This window comes from Colobus angolensis, unplaced genomic scaffold (assembly GCF_000951035.1).
Source record: "Colobus angolensis palliatus isolate OR3802 unplaced genomic scaffold, Cang.pa_1.0 Scaffold69, whole genome shotgun sequence".
Lineage (NCBI taxonomy): Eukaryota > Metazoa > Chordata > Mammalia > Primates > Cercopithecidae > Colobus > Colobus angolensis.
Genome location: NW_012120598.1, coordinates 1,363,060 through 1,382,408, shown reverse-complemented (window position 1 = coordinate 1,382,408; position 19,349 = coordinate 1,363,060). Strand labels below are relative to the sequence as shown.

Below are 19,349 nucleotides of genomic sequence, written 5' to 3'. Positions count from 1 at the left end.
GTTTATTTGTGTATTTGTATCTTTGTATATTTGTATCTTTGGCACCAATGAAAAGGTATCTCCTACAAAGGCAATTTGAGCCACATACCATAAACAGGATTTTGGTGTGTCAATGAAGAGATTTAATTTTGGCAAACAAATTGGCTCTTACACTTTATGAGCTCTGGAACTTTGGGCAGATCATTGAAACTTTATAAGTCTCAGTTCCTGTATAAAGCAGGAATTACAGTAGCTATCTTAAAGGGGTGTTTTGTGCATTAAATTACAACATGGGTGTGAAAAGAGATTAGCTGAGTGTCTGGCACATAGTATTTGCCCCACATAATTCATTTCTCATCACCTTAAAATGAGAGTATTTCATGGGACTTTGACATATTCTACTCATGAAGGTATTAGCATAGAATGTTTGAGTCTTCTTTCTTTCTCTCTCTCTTTCTTTCTTTTTTCTTCCTTCCTTCCTTCCTTCCTTTTCTTTTCTCTTCCTTCCTTTCTTCCCTCCCTCCGTTCTTTTTCTTTCTCTTTCTTTCTTTCTCTCTCTCTCTCTCGTTCTCTCTCTCTCCCTCCCTCCCTCCCTCTCTCTTTCTCTCTTTTCCTTCCTTCCTTCCTTCCTTTTCTTTCTTTAATCAATTTGAGAAATAGGCTGGGCATGATGGCTCATGCCTGTAATCCCAGCACTTTGGGAGGCCAAGGTGGGTGGATTGCTTTAGCCCAGAAGCTCGAGACCAGCCTGGGCAACATGGTGAAACCCTATTTCTACAAAAAATACAAAAATTAGCTGGGCATGTTGACATACACCTGTAGTTCCGGCTACTTGGGAGTCTGAGGTGGGAGAATCACCTGAGCCTGGGAGGTTGAGGCATTAGTGAGCTGTGATTGTGCCACTGCACTTCAGCCTGGGCAACAGAGTCAGATCTTGTATCAAAATATATATATTATATTTTTATATTTATATATATTTTTTATGTTATATATATATATTTTTTGGGGCAAATCATTGAAACTTTATAAGTCTCAGTTCCTGTGTAAAGTCAGTAGCTATAATATATATATGAGGAATAATGCCTTCCCTACCCAACTTCGTTCATGAGCCCCTATTGCAGGCTTCACCTGTTCAAGTACCACCCATTATCTACGGTGAGGGAAATGGCACTCACATTTGGGCAATGACTGTCTTACCTGGGAATTCTGAGGGAAAAGGTCTTCTCTTCATGGGTTTGTAAAGCTGGTAGGACATAAATGTAGGCAGCTGGTGGCCAACTCATGAGAAAACTCCATCTGAGAATGAAGCTAATGTAAAGAATGCTGACCATGAAGTGGAGTAAGTTAGTTCCCTATCGCTATCAGTTGTGCCTTTGGGTAAATCAATGTCTAAAAAAAATAGGCCCCTGGATTTCCTAGTTTTGTGAACCAATAATTACCTGTTGGTATTCAAGCTAATGTTAAGTTGGTTCTTGACTCCTGCAAATAAAAGAATATAGGTTCATTCAGAGCTAAACTTCTTTTTTCTTTTCTTACATTCACATGGGAGGTTTGTTGGCATTTGGTCCTTTCTTGCAGTAGGAGGGTTTCCAAGTAAAGACATAAACCGAAAAGGTAGTGAACCAGATCTTTAATGAGCCATGCAGTTCAGTGTTTGGGATTTTTAGAAATACTTCAATGAGTTTCCTTTATAATTTCAGTAAATATATGACCTTAACACTGAAGTTTATTTGAGAAATGTCTGAAGCGTACTTAGGCTACATCTTGTAGGCCTTCTGATTTTAAGAGGCTTGTGTTCATGGGTAAATGTAGCTGTGGTTGGGGAAAAAAAGAGAGACCAACATTTACAAACACCAGGCACTCAGCACTTTCCTCACAATGTGTTCTTGCTGCATGAAGACCAAGGATGTCACAGACACCAGTCAAATTTGAGTTTCAAAGCAGGCCACAGAGGGAAAGTCCTACAAGGACTCAGTCATCAGCATGGGGAGGAGGAACTCAAACCAAATGTACACTACAGAATGTGTCCCATGTTCACGTTTGTGCACCTGTTTTGTTTCTGGAAAGTGCGCCCTCATGTTAAATTTATGTAGTTGAGTTGTAAAACAGGAAATCTTCCTTGACCCCTTAGCGGGACTTGTGAAAGGGGTGGCTTGTTTACTTAGCCCACAGCACTCAACCCCTCATGGGACAGGGAGCATGCAGGTAAGTGGGTACAGGGGCCAGGATGAGTGCTTCTGGGTGTCAGCAGGAGCAGAATTTTGTGCGGCCCTGTGGCAGCATCTGGGGGGGTACCCATGACCCCTGGAGCCCTAGAGGGCATGTGTTACACTGCAGTCTTAGTTTTGCTGTGCATGGAAGACTTAAGTGTTTAACAGCTCAATGTGACAGCCCTCTGTATCCTGAGCTCTCATGCAGTGTTCAGGAAGAATCAGATTGTATGAACGAATTGAACATGATAAATGTGGGTGATTTTCTTGCCAACGAAACTGGCTCTTAGTGGAATAGAGAGCTGGAAAGGGGATGGAGTGGGAAGGTGGTCTTCCCCCGGAGTTTGGCCATCCACTGCCGAACTCTTCTTTGACGTCCCACCATCAAGCCATCCCTCTTAAGTTAAGCTGCTTTTCACTGACGTCCAGCTGCTTCTTCTTTTCTCTACTTCTCTGCCGCTCTGCTGCCAGCAGAGGCTGGGGTTTTTCTGGGTACAGGATGGGGTACAGGGCAGGCCAGGGTGATTTTGGAAAAGGCAACATTCGAGTGGGAAAAGAGGAATGCGTGTTCTTACTTTGGGCCAGGGGTCCAGGCTTGAGGGTGGGACCCTCACTGGGGACTGCCCTCTTCTACCCAGTATTTTCCTGCCTCCTGTCCTTATCAATTGTATTTTAAATTTGTCACTTCATTTGAATTTAAATTATAAAATTGGTTTATAAGAGCTTTGTAGATTTGATTTTATAAGAGTTTTATAAAAAGATTATATATAGTTTTATGCTTATACTTAAGTAATGTTATTTTCAAAATGAAATCAAGACTGGAGAATATTTTATCTTTTTTTTTTTTTGAAATAGAGTTTTGCTCTTGTTGCCCAGGCTGGAGTGTAATGGCGTGATCTTGGCTCACTGCAACCTCTGCCTCCCGGGTACGAGCGATTCCCCTGCCTCAGCCTCTGGAGCAGCTGGGATCACAGGTGCCCACCACCATGCCTGGCTAGTTTTGTATATTTTTAATAGAGATGAGGTTTCATCATGTTGGCCAGGCTGGTCTCAAATTCCTGACTTCAGGTGATCCACCTGCCTTGGCCTCCCAAAGTCCTGAGATTACAGGTGTGAGCCACCACACCCAACTGATCTTTTAAATAAATGTTGTTCACTGTCTTTGAAGTAGTCCTGCAAAAATAAAAAATACAAAAAAAAGTCACATCTGAATCTGACCAACTTTCTAGATCCAGTGGCTAATTTATGATGGACAAAGATAACAGAGAAGCATATTAAAAAACATTATGGAGGTGCAACTTTGGGAACTCTATAGTTTCTTTAACAAATAAATTTGCAAAAAAAGAGGGAGGAAGAGTAATTATAGATTTATAAATATAAAAACTTAGCAGTCCATCATGTGTCCAGACTTTGGATCTTGATTAAACATTTAAAAATTAATGGAGAAAACAATTGAAAATGTTTTTGATAAAACTGGAGGTTTGAATGCTGTCTGATGAAGGGTAACGTTGGGGAATTGTTGTGGTTGTGGTGGATGGTGTGATGGTGCTTTTTGGTTGTGTTAAAGCAGAGAGTGCCCTTCCTTTTTGGGGTACACACTGGGATATTTACAGATGATGAGAAATTTATGTTTTCCTTAGGATGACATTAAGAAGGTAAAGTAAATCTATCTATACTATAATAACAAGCTTTAAAATTTGGTGCTGTTAGTCTTTCTAGGTTATATTCTTGGAAAAGATATAAATACTAAAATATAAGATAAACGTTATTTTCTCATACAGTCAAAAATATTAAAGGAAATTTATTCTTTCTCCAAGAGTCTGCTGTCTAGGTATTTATAGAAGAAGGAACACAAGCCAGGAACAGTGGCTCACACCTATAATCCCAGCACTTTGGGAGGCTGAGGTGGGTGGATCATGAGGTCAGGAGTTCAAGACCCAACTGGCGAAGGTGGTGAAACCCCATCTCTACTAAAAAATACAAAACTTAGCCGGGTGTGGTGGCGGGCACCTGTAATCCCAGCTACTCAGGAGGCTGAGGCAGGAGAATCACTTGAACCTGGGAGGCGGAAGTTGCGGTGAGCCAATATCACACTACTGCACTCTAGCCTGGGCAACAGAGCGAGACTCTGTCTCAAACAAACAAACAAACAAACAAACACATATGTCACATTTAATTAACTTTAAATGGTAAACTCAAATAGTATAAAACCATTTAAATTTTTATGAATAAAATATTTAGATAAAAGATTAACCCATTTAAATAGATAGCTAAATCAAGTTAAAAAGGCAAAACAGTGGCTACACACACATCACGTTATTTCCATCTGGGGAAACCCTGAGTTAGTCCATGCTTGCTTGCTGGCTATACAAACCAAGGGTCCAAAAACTCTGGGCATCAGGTAAAATCTGTCTCACAGCCTGTTGTGGCATGGCCCAGGGGCTAAGAATGGTTTTAATGTTTTAAAATATTTGACAAATTTCAAAAGGAGAATAATCTTTGGTGACATTTGGAAATCATATGAAATTCTAATATCAGTGTCTGTAGTTTTACTGGAATACAGCTATGCACATTTATTTACTGTTTTTGTAAATAAAGTTTTATTGGAGTCATCCATCATTTGCATATTGTCTATGGCTACTTTCAACTTAGAACAACGGAGATGAGTAATTGTAACAGAAAGTGTATGGCCTGAAAAACCTAAGATATTTATCTCCTGGCCCTCTACAAAAAAAGTTTGTTAACCTTCATGAAAAAACTGAGTCCTGGAGGTATGAAGTGTCTGATCTAAACTTCCACAGCTTTTGAAGGCAGCATCACCATGCAAACCTAGGTCTTCTAAATCTAGGTACCCTTTGGGTGTGGTTTTTTCCCTATGTTTTTGCCCCTTGAAGAAATGATTTCTATTTACATAGTGCCTGTTTTATTTCTGGCATTGTTGCACATATTTGTATTACTCTTTTAATTGTCATAACAACCTGTAGGACAGGTACTAGAATCATCCCCCATTTTATATGTGGGGAAGTTGTGGCATATAATTTATTAAGGAATTTAACCAAAGTCCTATATGAGTCAGAGACAGAGCTGGGTTGGAGACCCAGGTGGCCTGCCTTAAATGTTGCACACTGCTCTGTCTCCTTCAGTAAGGGAACCACAAAGCTAGTGAAAGAGAAACCATTGAGTGGTTCAGTGGTTCTAACCCCTGTCATTCCTCTCTTGAGCTTTGGGGGCACAATGATACGGAGTTGATCATTCTGCTATCTTAAGCCTGAAGTGAACTTGGATTAGGAAAAGTGGCTCCCAGTTACCCTTAAAATCAAAGACTGTGACAGTATATGATCAGAAATCCTTACACTAGAAACATACAATTTTTATTTGTCAATTAAAATAAAAAGAAGTTCCTGGGGGAGGTGCTGTCTTGTTTTTGTCATTGAGCCTTGATCCTTGCTTTGTGGTTTTTCATTGCATTGCCCTACAAGAAGGTTTGAGAAGGAGTAACAACATTACTGCAAGTTAGCACTGCAAGAAGGCTTCTTTGGGAACCTGGGAAACCTTACCTGACATTTCACTGGGGTCAGGAGCAGAGGAAGAGGCTCCTCCAAAGAACAACAGCACAAGACTAGCTCACAATATGCAATAGGTCCCTGTGGCACTTTCTCACGGTGGCCTGCACATGCAGTCTCATGAACCAATTGGAAGAGGTGTTTATTCACTGGTTTTTTTCCAGACAGATGTATCAGTGCTTTGTAGAAAAGCAGGGTTAATACGTAACTTTGGGACTTTTGCTTTACTAACTGAGAAATCTGACAAAATTTTTCTATGGGGATGGAGTTGGGAAGAATGAATTGAAGAAAGTGGCAGCAAAAGAAGAGTTACTTTTCTCCCAGAAGACTCTGCCCGTGCCATACGGCACTGTGCGGGGAGCTGCGCCTTGGCTGTCCGATGGACGTTCAATCAGGATAAGGCTGTCCACCCGATGTTCAGTCAGGATAAGGCTGTCCACCCGATGTTCAGTCAGGATAAGGCTGTCCACCCGATGTTCAGTCAGGATAAGGCTGTCCACCGGATGTTCAGTCAGGATAAGGCTGTCCACCGGATGTTCAGTCAGGATAAGGCTGTCTGTCCACTGGATGTTCAGTCAGGATAAGGCTGTCTGTCCACTGGATGTTCAGTCAGGATAAGGCTGTCTGTCCACTGGATGTTCAATCAGGAGGGGTCAGCAAATTATAGTCTGCAGGCCAAATCCAGGCTGCTCCTTTGTAAATAAAGTGTTTTTGGAACACAGCCATGTACATTTGTTTCCTGTTTTTGTCAATGAAGTCAGAGCCCATCCGTTCCTGTACATGTTGTCTATGGCTGCCTTTATACTACAGAGGCAGAGATGAGTAGTTGTGACAGAGATCCTTAAGACCTCACAAGTGTAAAATATTTCTTTCTTTTTTTTGAGATGGAGTTTTGCTCTTGTTGCCCTGGCTGGAGTACAATGGTGCGGTCTCGGCTCACTCCAACCTCCACCTCCCAGGTTCCAGTGATTCTCCTGCCTCAGCCTCCGGAGGAGCTGGGATTACAGGTGCCTGCCACCATGCCTGGCTAATTTTTGTATTTTTAGTAGAGATGGGGTCTTACCATGTTGGTCAGGCTGGTCTCAAATTCCTGACCTTAGGTGATCCGCCTGCCTTGGCCTCCCAAAATGCTGGGATTACAGATGTGAGCCACCATGCCTGGCTTACAAGTGTAAAATATTCCTAATATGGCCCTTTAGAGAAAAATTTTGCTGACTTCTGGATATAATGGAAGACTGATTTGCCATCATGGAATATTTCTTTGTTGGAGACTACTGGCTGCATATGTCACATAGCAATACAGAGCTGACTTTAAAATGTTGGGGAAAATGTCTTCTCAACTATTCTCTAAATGCTGTGAATAACCATTAAAGTTTCTTTTGTAAAATTTCCAGAATGAGAGTCTACCCAGACTACTGAGTCACTATGGCAAAGCCTGGGAATGGGTATTTTTTAAAGGCACCTAGTAATCAGGTACTTTGGAGAAACACTAGCCTGGAACATGCCAAGCCTTCACAACATACATATTGAGTTGTACTGAGAAATCGGTATGACATAATTGTGACAATAGTCTATGGTAGGAGTGTATTATTGATCATAATTCAGAAGCAAGGCTACAGCTCAGTATGTGAAAAACTCCTTGAATATTATTGAAAATAACTTTCCAAATAACTGTAAAAACACATTTGTTGCTGAAAAGAATAAAATAAAAATTATACATTATTGCCACCCCCAATAAACATACTGTTAATCTGTTTATATATTGATGCAGAAACACATCCTTTCTGGATTGAATTTATATAATTCTATTAAATTCTTAAAATACCATGTAGTTATTTTGGGTTTCAGTTATGGGAAGGGATTTCACTTGGATTTCAGATTTGTTACTCTCTTGAAAGTGTTTGGATAAAGAGCCAAGAAACACATCGTTGCTCATATGGGAACAGAGGAGCTGGTAAATATTAATTGTGACTGTGAAAACCTTGAATTTATGTTATCAGATTCAGAAAGAGAACATTTAGACAATTTAGACATATTCTTTTTGTTCCTTTCTCATTGTTGTCAAATTATCTTTTAATGAAATCTTTGTCTTTGTAGCCCTTTACCAACTGGGCATCTACCACACCTCTCTTGATGTCATTTTTAATGTCATGAGGATGTAGCTGTCAATGCTGTAGCTCGCACAGTGGGCGATCCCAAGGTTCACTTTAATGATTCCAGAGAGTTCTGTGGATAAAGATCTATGCTGTGTTGTTCAGGAGCTGTTGACAGTATCATAGAAGACAATATTTCCGTTGTGTTTAACATGTAACTGTCTCTTTCTATCACTGTATGGTTCGTTGACAGCCTGATGGTCAGTGCAGAAAAGGAAGGTGCTATTTCATCCTAGGTCTGTCCTTTCTGAACTGTCGGTTTCACTAGAATTCAGCCACTTCCAGTCACCGATTGCTTTGGCAATGTCAGTATCACCACAAGCTTTTCTGAAGACAGACCCGGGGGGCCAATTTGAGAGACAGCACAGATGTGGTATCTGCTTTCCCATCAGCACACATAAGATGCAGAACTTTGATTTTCTTGGGGTGGAACTTGGGTGTCGTGATAAAGATGGCTAGTGTCAGATGAACCTGGATGCTGGACCACTGAAGAAAGTGATACTTTTGTCTCCTCCAAACAAAAGCTGAGAGCCGAACTTAATTTTAACTAAAAATTTCAATTAAATTTTTTTTTTTTTTTTTGAGATGGAGTCTCACTCTGTCGCCCAGGCTGGAGTGCAGTGGCACAATCTCGGCTCACTGCAAGCTCCGCCTCCCCGGTTCATGCCATTCTCTTGTCTCAGCCTCCCAAGTAACTGGGACTACAGGCACCCGCCACCATGCCCAACTACTTTTTTGTATTTTTACTAGAGACTGGGTTTCACCATGTTAGCTAGGATGGTCTCGATCTCCTGACCTCGTGATCTGCCCGCCTCAGCCTCCCAAAGTGCTGGGATTACAGGCGTGAGCCACCACGCCCGGCCAATTAAATCTTTGATATAGAGTGCATCCTGGTGTAGTGGAAGCAGCTTGAACTAATAATTAGAAAATCTGGATCGTATCTGGGTTCTTAATTCTATTATGGTCATTCATCCTCAAGCCTGTTATTTGAATTGTCTGCGCCTCAGTTTGCTCATCTGTCAAATTGGGATGGCAATACTGACCATGACTATTGTGTAGGATCTTCTGGAAGATTAAAATGAGATCGTGAATAAGAAATTCACTTTGATAAATTATAATGCATTAGTATGTTTTATTATAACCATAAAATAATATTAAAGCAGTAATATTAACTCCTGAAAAGAATAGTCTTATATGTGAATGTTTTAATTGTCTGAGTCTATACAGCTGTATTATTTATATATCATAACAAATTAGCCTTAGTTTGCATTAGGGTTCACTCTGTGTTGTACATTCTATGGGTTTTGACAATCGTGTAATGACATGCATGTATCTACCATTACAGTCTCATACAGAATAGTTTCACTGCCCTAAAAATCCCCAAGCTCCACCTATTTATCCTTCCTTTTTCTCTTCCTGAATCCCTGGCAAACAATGATCTTTTTACAGTATCCACAGTTTTGCCTTTTCTAGAATGTCATGTTGGAATTATACAGCATGTAGCCTTTTAAGATTAGCTTCTTTCACTTAGTAATATGCACTTAAAATACTTCCATATCTTTTTGTGGCTTGATAGTTTTTCTTTTTATCCCTGAATGATATTCCATTGTCAGAATATTCCAGGATTTATTTACCTGTTGAAGAACAACTTGGTTGCTTCTAAGTTTTCGCAATTATGGATAAACCTGCTATAAACATCTGTATGCGGGTTTTGGGGAAATAACAAGAAGTGTGATTTGTGAGTCACGTGGTAAAAGTATGTTTCCTTTTGTGAGAAGCTGCCCAACTGTTTACTAAAGTGGGGTGTACTCTTATGTTTTCATTCCCACCAGCATGGAATGAAAGTTCCTATTGCTCCACAGCCTCACCAACATTTGATGTTGTCAATATTTTGAATTTGGGTTATTCTAATAGGTGTTAGTGGTATTTCATTGTTGTCTTAGTTTGCAATTCCCTAATGACATATGATGTTGATCATCTTTTCATATGCTTACTTGCCATCTGTATATTTTATGTAGTGAGATATCTTTCAGATCTTTTGCCCATTTTTTGATTGAGTTGTTTGTTTTTGTGTTGTTGAATTTTAAGAGTTCATTGTATATTTTGGATGCCAGTCCTTCGTCTGATACGTGTTTTGCAGATTTTCTTCCAGTCTGTGGCTGTCTTTGCCTTCTCCTAATATTTATTTTACTTATTTAACCTCAAAATCACAATCCAATTATTTTTTAAGTACCAATGACATCCAGGTTTACAGTTTTTAAAAAGGTTGACAAATCCTAATGCTCCATTCTTATTTACCATTGACTCCTTTTGTGGTTGGTTGCATTTGAAGAATGAATCAAGTCATCAAGCCCAACACGGGCTCAACCTCAAACCTCACATTCTTAACCAGGATCATCGCTGCTATCATCTGAGAGTCAGCTTGTGGCCTGTCCAAGTTGGCTGGGTCTGGCTGAGCTGATTGGAGCGGCCGACATTTTTGCTGACTGGAGTCATGCTATCTTTGCCAGTTTGCTGGAATAGACACAGACACCGATTGGGTCACGCTGAAGACATTCCTGTCTTGTGAAGCAAGTCTGTTTGTATTTTAAGTTTGCCAGGACTAATGAATTAAAACATTTGGACTCTCCACAACTTGCTGTTTATCAATGCCTCTGACAGGAGGAGGGTTTTCTTTTGCTCTTGCTTTTTCTAGAAACATGACAACATCCTGGCTGTTAGAGAGGCAAGGAAAGGAGAGAGGGGTTGTGGAGGGAAGCAGAAGGGAAGGGAAGGGAGGTCCCGTGGGACGCTGGGGTCTGGGGCAGAGCAGGTAGCAGCGTGCTGCCCTGACAGCTGTCTCCACTCCTCAGATTGTCAGTGGCTGCTATGCAGCAGGTGCAGCCTGGTCTCTCACTGAGTCTCTACTCCACAAAGGCAACGACTGGCCAAGGCAGTGGCTGGCTCTGGGTTACACAAGTGCAGACACTCAACTAAGTGAGGTAAGCCAACAGGTGTGAAAACTGAACTAAATGCTCGGATCACCAGCAACTTAACCAAAGCTCTGTTACAGCTTGTAGCCGAGAGAAGGAACCTGTGGTTCGTTTCCCCAGACGGTGTGATGAAAAGGCAAGTTGGTGTAGGGGCTCTTGTGGTCAATGTTGTGTGGAACTCAAAGTCTACTCAGTATTGCCACCATCCTTTCACAGGTAGACAGGTGTTCTCCATTGAGCAGAGGGGAGGGACTCTAATTAGCTGTGTTTATTAAGTCCATTTCCTGTAGCTGGAAACCATACCAGAGGACTATTTACAAAATCCTTGAGGTAAATTTCTACCTCTTATGCTTGATTTCTTGGTGCGGGAAAGTGTTGGGAGATTTAGCCTAAAGAGGAGTGCAACTTTCCATCCTTAGATGTTATGCTAAAGTGATTCGGTGATTGTACGATGCATAACAGTAAAACTTTTCTTCTTAGCTAAAATGTTAAGGGAATTTTAATGGTTTCTTCTGCTGAATTTGAGATAATCCATGCCATTCCCTAAGTGGCTCACAAAAGGCTTGATTCTAAGCAGATAAGACTGGACAGAAGAGTGGCAGAGTTAAGATAAAACAAATCCTGAATCAAATAACAGATATTTTATATTACCCTTTTTTAAAATGAAATGTTTCATGGTACTATTTCTTTCTAACTTAGAATTACATGATATGGACAGTGGAGAGCTTTTAGGTGCATTGCTACTTGTAGTGCTAAATAAATGGGTCAAATTATGATTCTAACTAGATGATAAACAGTTGCTGGTTTTTCTCCAAAGCTACACTAGGGTTTTAATATAAGCCTGATCTTTTTTCATGTGCTGGGTAAGATGATTCCATATGTATGTATGTCTAAATATACATGTATATATGTGTGCATTGGCTTTGGCTCTATAAATACTTTTAAAAACAAAATTCAGTGTTCTGGACACTATTTTTAGATAGAGGAAAGTTATGGGAAAAAGTTAGAAACCGTGCTGTGAGAAAATGTCCTGCTAAGCATTTCCCAGCATCTCTTTAAGGATGGCTAAAGAGATTATTTATACTTTGCCATTTTTAGAGATATTTCCCTTAAAATATCACTCAGGTTTTTTGGTTTACTGTCTACATGAGGAGGAAAGTAGAGGGTTTAGGGGAGGCAGGACTAAAAATAGAAATTTAAATATATGTTTTTAAATAACAGAGATATCATGTATTTATAACTATCTTTTCCTAGTTCCCTGTAGACATCAAATTATCAAATATCTTGGTTAAAATATATTTGGGCTAAATTCTGTGATTATAATCAGAAATATTCATGTGTTTTTGCCTGTTCCATTTTATCTGCAGGATGTTTTTTTCCCTTCATTCTACCTTAGTTAATTAAATGATGATTTGATAGATGGAGTAGAATATCTATAGGATATTTTTGAGTCTTGTCTTTTGCTTTTATAGATTAAGATGTGCAACCTTAGAAAGGTTTGATAGACTTACAGGTAATCAGATATTTAAAGCACATGATATTCATAATATAACAGATATTTTAAAGTGGCTTTTGGTATTCTTTATTTACTTATTTTTTTTTTTAGACAAGTCTCACCCTGTCGCCCAGGCAGGAGTGCAGTGGTGTGATCTCGGTTAACTGCAACCTCTGCCGGCTGGGTTCAACCGATTTTCTTGCCTCAACCTCCCAAGTAGCTGGGATTACAGGTGCCTGCCACCACGCCCCACTAATTTTTATATTTTTAGTAGAGATGGGGTTTCCTCATGTTGGCCAGGTGGGTCTTGAACTCCTGACCTCAAGTGATGCTCCCGCCTCGGCCTCCCAAAGTGTTGGGATTACAGGCGTGAGACACCACACCCGGCGACTTTTGGTATTCTTTAAATGATTCGATGAAACTCATTCTTTACCACTCTCAGATTAATAATTCAGATTTAATTTGGGCTTTTGAACATGAAAAGCTAGTCTAATTTGAAGCCATCTGATACCTTATTAAGACTATATCTCTTTTTATCCTCCTCAGTTGAAAGTAAAATACTTTATATGACCTTAATGGGGCAGGATTGAACTGGTCAATGTGAAAGGATTCTGAGCGAGTAAGTCAGGTAGAGATATTTCCAATATTTCATTCATTCTAGATGTATATTGCAAAAGCAATTTTTTCTTGAACCAAGAAAAAAAAAAAGATTTCAATGGGGCAGGCAAATACTTTTGACGTAGAAAAAGAAAGCTCAAAACTAGGAGTATCTTTAGAATAAGCAGATAATGCTTACTAAGCTTAATAACTTCACCTGTAATTTCCAAGGGCCTCTGAGTATTTAGGGGGATGATGCTGGATAAAGTGACAATGGCTCTCTCTTGCTGTCACAGCTGGAAGACCCAGGAGAAGGCGGAGGCTCAGGTGCCCACATGATCAGCACAGCCAGGGTACCTGCCGACAAGCCTGTACGCATCGCCTTTAGCCTCAATGACGCCTCAGGTATACTCTGCTCTGGAAGAAGCGTTATCTCCCTCATACCTCACCTTTCCAGCATCTTTTCCAATGCCACGCCTCTGTGGGAAATTTAAAGTTGCATGCTCGCATGACCTGATGGTGGGGAATGTGATATTTCATCATGCGTTGTTAGATCGTGGCTTCCAGAAATGCCTCTAGGGATGCTTTCCTCCATCTTGAATCCTTGGGTCATTTAAACTCATTTTTTTTTCTCCTCCTTCCTCATTCTAGCTTTCTTTTAGAATAAAATTCATTGAGCTCTAACAATTTCTAACAATAGCAAAGTGTGTTATTGTTAAAACTGCATGAGGAAACATTTATTAGGAGCTGGCAGTTGGTCAGGTAATATGAAAATATCATTGTTCCATTTCCAGCAACATTTGCTGAAGCGTAAGTTTGAAATGCTGGTTTCTCACTGGTGCTCCCACACTTCTGGCTAAATCAACAAACTTCAGCAGGAATGATGAATGGGACAGGTGAGGAGGAGCCTCTCTAAATAGTAAGGTCTGAGGTGAAACTGCCATACATAGAGCCCTTCGTCATGGCTTCTCTCAGTGACCTCTTAACATACATATTGAATTGCACCACTTTTGAACAAAGGACCTCATGTAGCGGGAGGTCACAGTGCTGAGGAAAGGAAGGCTTGGTTCTCTTCCACTGGCGCCCACCATTGCTCTTAGCTTAATGTCATCTGTTAAAATCACATGCTTAAACAACATTACCATTTAAACTTTGGGTCTTTTGAGGACTCGCTCTCTCTCTGTGTTCCTATAACGCCCATGTAGGGATGATGCTTTAAAAAGTAATGATTGGCCGATCACGGTGGCTATCGACTATAATCCCAACACTTTCGGAGGCCAAGGCAGGAGGATTCCTTGAGCCCAGGAATTTTGAGACCAGCCTGGGCAACACAGGGAGACTTCATCTCTATTTTAAAAAAGTAATAATTGAAAAGGGACATGATCACTCCAAAGTAATGCAAAGTAAGGAGCTCTGTGAAACCTGATGTCACACAACCATTGCAGGCTTGGGGTTACTATGCCAGGTGACACATTTAACCTGGAGTTTCCTAGACTGTTAGCCTCCAGTGGAGATGTATGCCATAGTAGGAAGAGGTGAAGGCTTGACTTTGACTCTTCATAATCTATTTTTCTTTTTTTTTGAGACGGAGTCTCGCTCTGTTGCCCAGGCTGGAGTGCAGTGGCCAGATCTCAGCTCACTGCAAGCTCCGCCTCCCAGGTCTACGCCATTCTCCTGCCTCAGCCTCCGGAGTAGCTGGGACTACAGGCGCCCGCCACCTCGCCCGGCTAGTTTGTTGTATTTTTTAGTAGAGACGGGGTTTCACCGTGTTAGCCAGGATGGTCTCGATCTCCTGACCTCGTGATCCGCCCGTCTCAGCCTCCCAAAGTGCTGGGATTACAGGCTTGAGCCACCGCGCCCGGCCCATAATCTATTTTTCTAAACCTCTTCCCATGATCTGCCGTTATACTGTGTCCTCACTCAGGGTCACTCTGAAAGACAGTGGTAAGAAGAAATCCTCCCAACAGGCAAATCAATCCACCCCAACATAGAAATGACAACTGCCATTAACTATCCTTCTCTGTCATAATAAGCATTCACCTGTATTATCTCTGATCCTTAAAACAACCATGTGGCCCGGCACGGTGGCTCACACCTATAATCCCAGAACTTTGGGAGGTCGAGGCGGGTGGATCACGAGGTCAGGAGATCGAGACCATCCTGGCTAACACGGTGAAACCCTGTCTCTACTAAAACTACAAAAAAAATTAGCTGGGCATGGTGGCAGGCACCTGTAGTCCCAGCTACTCGGGAAGCTGAGGCAGGAGAATGGTGTGAACCCGGGAGGTGGAGCTTGCAGTCAGCAGAGATTGTGCCACTGCACTCCAGCTTGGGTAACAGAGCAGGACTCCGTCTCAAAAAAAAAACAACCTTGCAACATAGGCATTGGTATTAGTATTTCTTATGTACAGAGACAGAGATTGCCACCCAGAGACCACACTGTAAGTAATGGAGTTATGTTCTGAACTCAGGGCCCTAGGCTTGAAGTCTGAACTTTCTCTGTTTTTCCATGCTGCTTCTCTAAAAGGAAAAATGAAAGTCCTTTCTGTTTTTATGCATTTCATAAATGCAAGATTTCAAGGAATAGTCAGTGCTTTTCATGGCATCTTGAGTGGCTAGTTCTCAAGACACACACATGCAAACCCAAAATCCAGAGGGAAAGAAAATGTATAATTTCCTTTCTTTTTCGGTCATGCTGCATGTGAGCAGAACGAGCCCTGTTACAATCAAAAGCCTCACAAAGAAAATTTCAGTATATAAAGCTTATTTATCTCAAGCAGTATTATTACATTATAATTTTGGACCAAATGTACTGTTCCCTTGTCAACATTGTAACAAAATTTAATTTATTTACAGAAAAGAGCCATGGAGAGGTGAAATCTCCATCTTTGGTTTGCCTGAATAACCTCTATCTTGAAGTACAAGATGTACAACTTGCAATTAATTTGTCACCATTGTTTGAACTCTCTTGGTCTCTGACTAGGAGCTCGCAGATGTTTCTCATCCATCAATTTATATTGGTTTGTTCCAGTCTCTTTCTCTTCTCTTTCAAATGACTCCAGAATGCCCACTTTCAAAATTCATGGTTTTTAATAGGTAGCCTCCAAAAGGGATTATAATTTATTTTAAATAATTCCTACCCTCAAGCCCCACCAAAAGATGCTTATGAAAACTCCCCAAATTAAGTATTTTAATCTTATGGTCAATGTGTCCCCATATCTCTAGAAAGGGCACCTACCTGGAGAACCTAGGGCAGGAGCTGAAGTTCAGTGTTTCTCAACCTTGCCTGATTAAAAGCACTCATTGAAAACACATGTTCTAAGGCCCCCACTCCTATATATTCTGATTCAGGAGACCCATTATTGTTGTAAGAAGGAAAAGAAACCCCCCTCCTATGTTTTATGCATATCACAAATGCAAGATTTCAAAGAATAGTCAGGGCCCAGGACTCTGTATTCTTGCACATACATGCGGCTCTGAGTGCCCAAAAAGATGCTTTGCAGATATTTGGGACACTCCCTTTGAATTCTTGAATAAGGAACATGTGGAGTGTCACACAGGAAAACACTTGCCATCAAGCGAGCTGTGCATGCCTTTTGAATTCCAGTGCATGTGGCCTGCAGACCACACATTTAGGGGGAAACAAAGGAAAATCCCCTAGACTTTCATAGTAAATGAGGGCACTAGGTGGACTTTTTGGGAGTAATTCTATGTTGTTGGATTTATTGTTGATGAATAAGCAGAGTCCATGAGAAAAGGAGACATCTTTGCTTGTGAATATTGACATGTTCATTTCTTTCTTTTCTTTTTTTTTTTTTTGAGAGAGAGTCTCTTTCTGTCGCCCAGGCTGGCGTGCAGTGGTGTGATATTGGCTCACTGCGACCTCCGCCTCCCTGAGACGATTCTCCTGCCTCAGCCTCCCGCGTAGCTGGGATTACACGCACCCGCCACCACACCTGCCTAATTTTTGTATTTTTAGTAGAGACGGGGTTTCACCACATTGGCCAGGCTGGTCTCGAACTCCTGACCTCAGTTGATCTGCCCGCCTCAGCCTCCCAAAGTGCTGGGATTATAGGCGTGAGCCATTGCTCCCGGCCCAACATGTTGATTTCTGATAAGCCTAGTCTAGTGCTCATTTCATCTGGTCATTTCAGGACTATATATTCCTGAGATGATTTAGTGTAGAGGTTAAGGACATAGGCTTTACAGCCAGAGAGGCATGATTTCTAGACCTACCTCCAACACTATTTGTATGATCATTCCACCTTGCTGAAATTCAGTTTCCTGTAAGATTCGAATAGTAGTATTAATTCACAGGGTTGTAATAAGAAGCCAATGACACCTTATAGGTAAGGTATTTAGCAGAGTGCTTGATACAAATTAAGCATTCGACTTATCCCTGAAATTATAACTGACTGTGGAGTATCAAGGGAAATGTAAACCACTAAGCAGTTGTGTCTCACCTACATCTCACACTTCTACTTGACGTCAAGGTAGATTTTATAGCATTATTGACTGGCAGTTATTTGGGGACTAGTTATGCAGTTAGTAGATTGTTCATATCCTGTTTTTCCTCTGGTCAATTAGCTGAATTTATTTGGTTTCAGTGTTTCCAGCACTCTGCCAAAGGTGAGTAGGATGTACAAAAGAGAACAGCATGACCTCCCATGAGCTTTGTAAGGCAAAGTTGTTTGGAGAAAAGTCTGTGTCACCCAGAGCAGTTAGTAATAGCTTCTTGGAAGACGTGATAGTCAAACTGGGCTTGAGGGCAGGTGGAGTATAGAGGAGCAGTACAGGACAGATGCCATTCCTGGGTACTAGATACAAAAAAGGGGACTACATATCTTGTAACCAGTTTTCTTTCTTTTCCCTCTAAACAGAAAGCAGGAGCAAAACTTTAGAGTCAGGAAGAACATGGTTTGTTCAAAAAAGACTAAAACTAGTCGTTTGGAGCAGAGGTCTGAACTGTGGAAGAGTAACATGTCTACCTGCCCTGCTTGAGCCGGGCATTGTTTTAGATACTTACATAGGGTACCTGTTTAGATAGCAATAGACTAGGGTTACCAAGTCAATCTTCAAAGTTCAGCAAAAGGGTTTGGACTTGATCAAAAGCGATGAAATGTCAAAAGTCCTTAGAAAAGGGAATAATATGATGAAAATGGTAAAAGTTTGGTGGAATAGTCTGGAATGTGGAGAGATGGGAGAATAGAAGAGGCTTTTTATAATGGTACCAAGTGATGAGAGCCTACATTAGATAAGGTAATGGGATGACTGAATTCAGAGTCCATTTTGAAAGAAGGGTTGAAAGGACTTGGTGACAGACTGGCCCTGGTAGATGAGGAGTTGGTCATTGTTCAGTGATAGCAGAATGAGCCATAAGACTTTGAATAGAACGTGGACCTCCAGGGGTCCTTAAATAAAGGAAGCAAGGTTTTGGAGCACGAATATATATATATACAATAAGGCTAGTCAAGTATATATATTATATATATATATTACTTTTTAAAGTAATACTTAGCTAATGGTAATTTCCAGAGGCAGTGATGCCTGTCTTTAATGAGCTAATGATATTAATGATAATCAGTATTATTTCTAAACTGGGAACTTCAAAGAGTTAAAACTTCCTAAACTGGAAACTTCATGGAATTAATTTTCTTAATAGAAAAAAGTGCAGAAGAAAAATATGAATCCTACCTCTTGGGTTATTCAAGAATCACTGGCCCTTCTCCAACTAGAGGGAATTTAGAGTTGGACAGACATTAGGATTTCATGTTAATTATTTGAGACTTTTCTTCATCTTCAGCTAAGCTAAAATCTATCATGCTCCTTGTAAATTTAGACCTTGGCTTTGGAATTCTGTCTTTTGCATTTTTTAGAGCAGTTTTTTGTTTTATTTAGAAAGAGTCAAGAATACTAGTATCAGCTCAAGCTGGTAGCTTTTAATATTTTGTTTTTAAAATTCTTTCTGGCCAGGCACGGTGGCTCATGCCTATAATCCCAACACTTTGGGAAGCTGAGCCAGGAGGATCACTTGAGGCCAGGCAAGACCAGCCTGAGCAACATAATGAGACCTATCTCTGTAAAAAAATAAAATAAACCGGGCGTGGTGGTACATGTCTGCAGTCCCAACTACAGGGGCACTTGCTTGAGTCTGGGGGATTGAGGCTGCAATGAGCCATGATTACACCACTGCACTCCAGCCTGGGTGACAGAGCAAGACCCTATCTCAAAAACAATTCTTTCAAGCTATTAGAAATTTTTTATATCTGGATATGAATTAATTGTATGACATTTAGGTTTTTTTTTTTGTTTTTTTTTTTGAGACGGAGTCTCACTCTGTAGCCCAGGCTGGAGTGCAGTGGCCGGATCTCGGCTCACTG

At 40.8% G+C, this 19,349-nt stretch overlaps 1 protein-coding gene across 3 annotated transcripts in view; it reads left to right on the top strand.

Annotated features, from left to right (window-relative positions):
• Nucleotides 1-2,023: 2,023 nt before the first annotated feature.
• The window catches only part of LOC105500800 (MAP3K7 C-terminal-like protein), a 55,024-nt gene continuing 37,698 nt past the window's right edge, over nucleotides 2,024-19,349 (top strand). Inside the window, exons 1-3 of one of the 3 annotated variants that reach the window (XM_011926468.1) lie at nucleotides 10,606-10,630; nucleotides 10,758-10,886; nucleotides 13,266-13,374. In XM_011926468.1, the coding sequence (XP_011781858.1) occupies nucleotides 13,305-13,374 (70 nt within the window). In that variant the 5' untranslated portion in view covers nucleotides 10,606-10,630; nucleotides 10,758-10,886; nucleotides 13,266-13,304. Of the gene's footprint in view, nucleotides 2,185-10,605; nucleotides 10,631-10,757; nucleotides 10,887-10,929; nucleotides 11,014-13,265; nucleotides 13,375-19,349 lie in introns of those variants that run through there. The other 2 variants (XM_011926469.1, XM_011926471.1) reach the window with 2 other exon arrangements.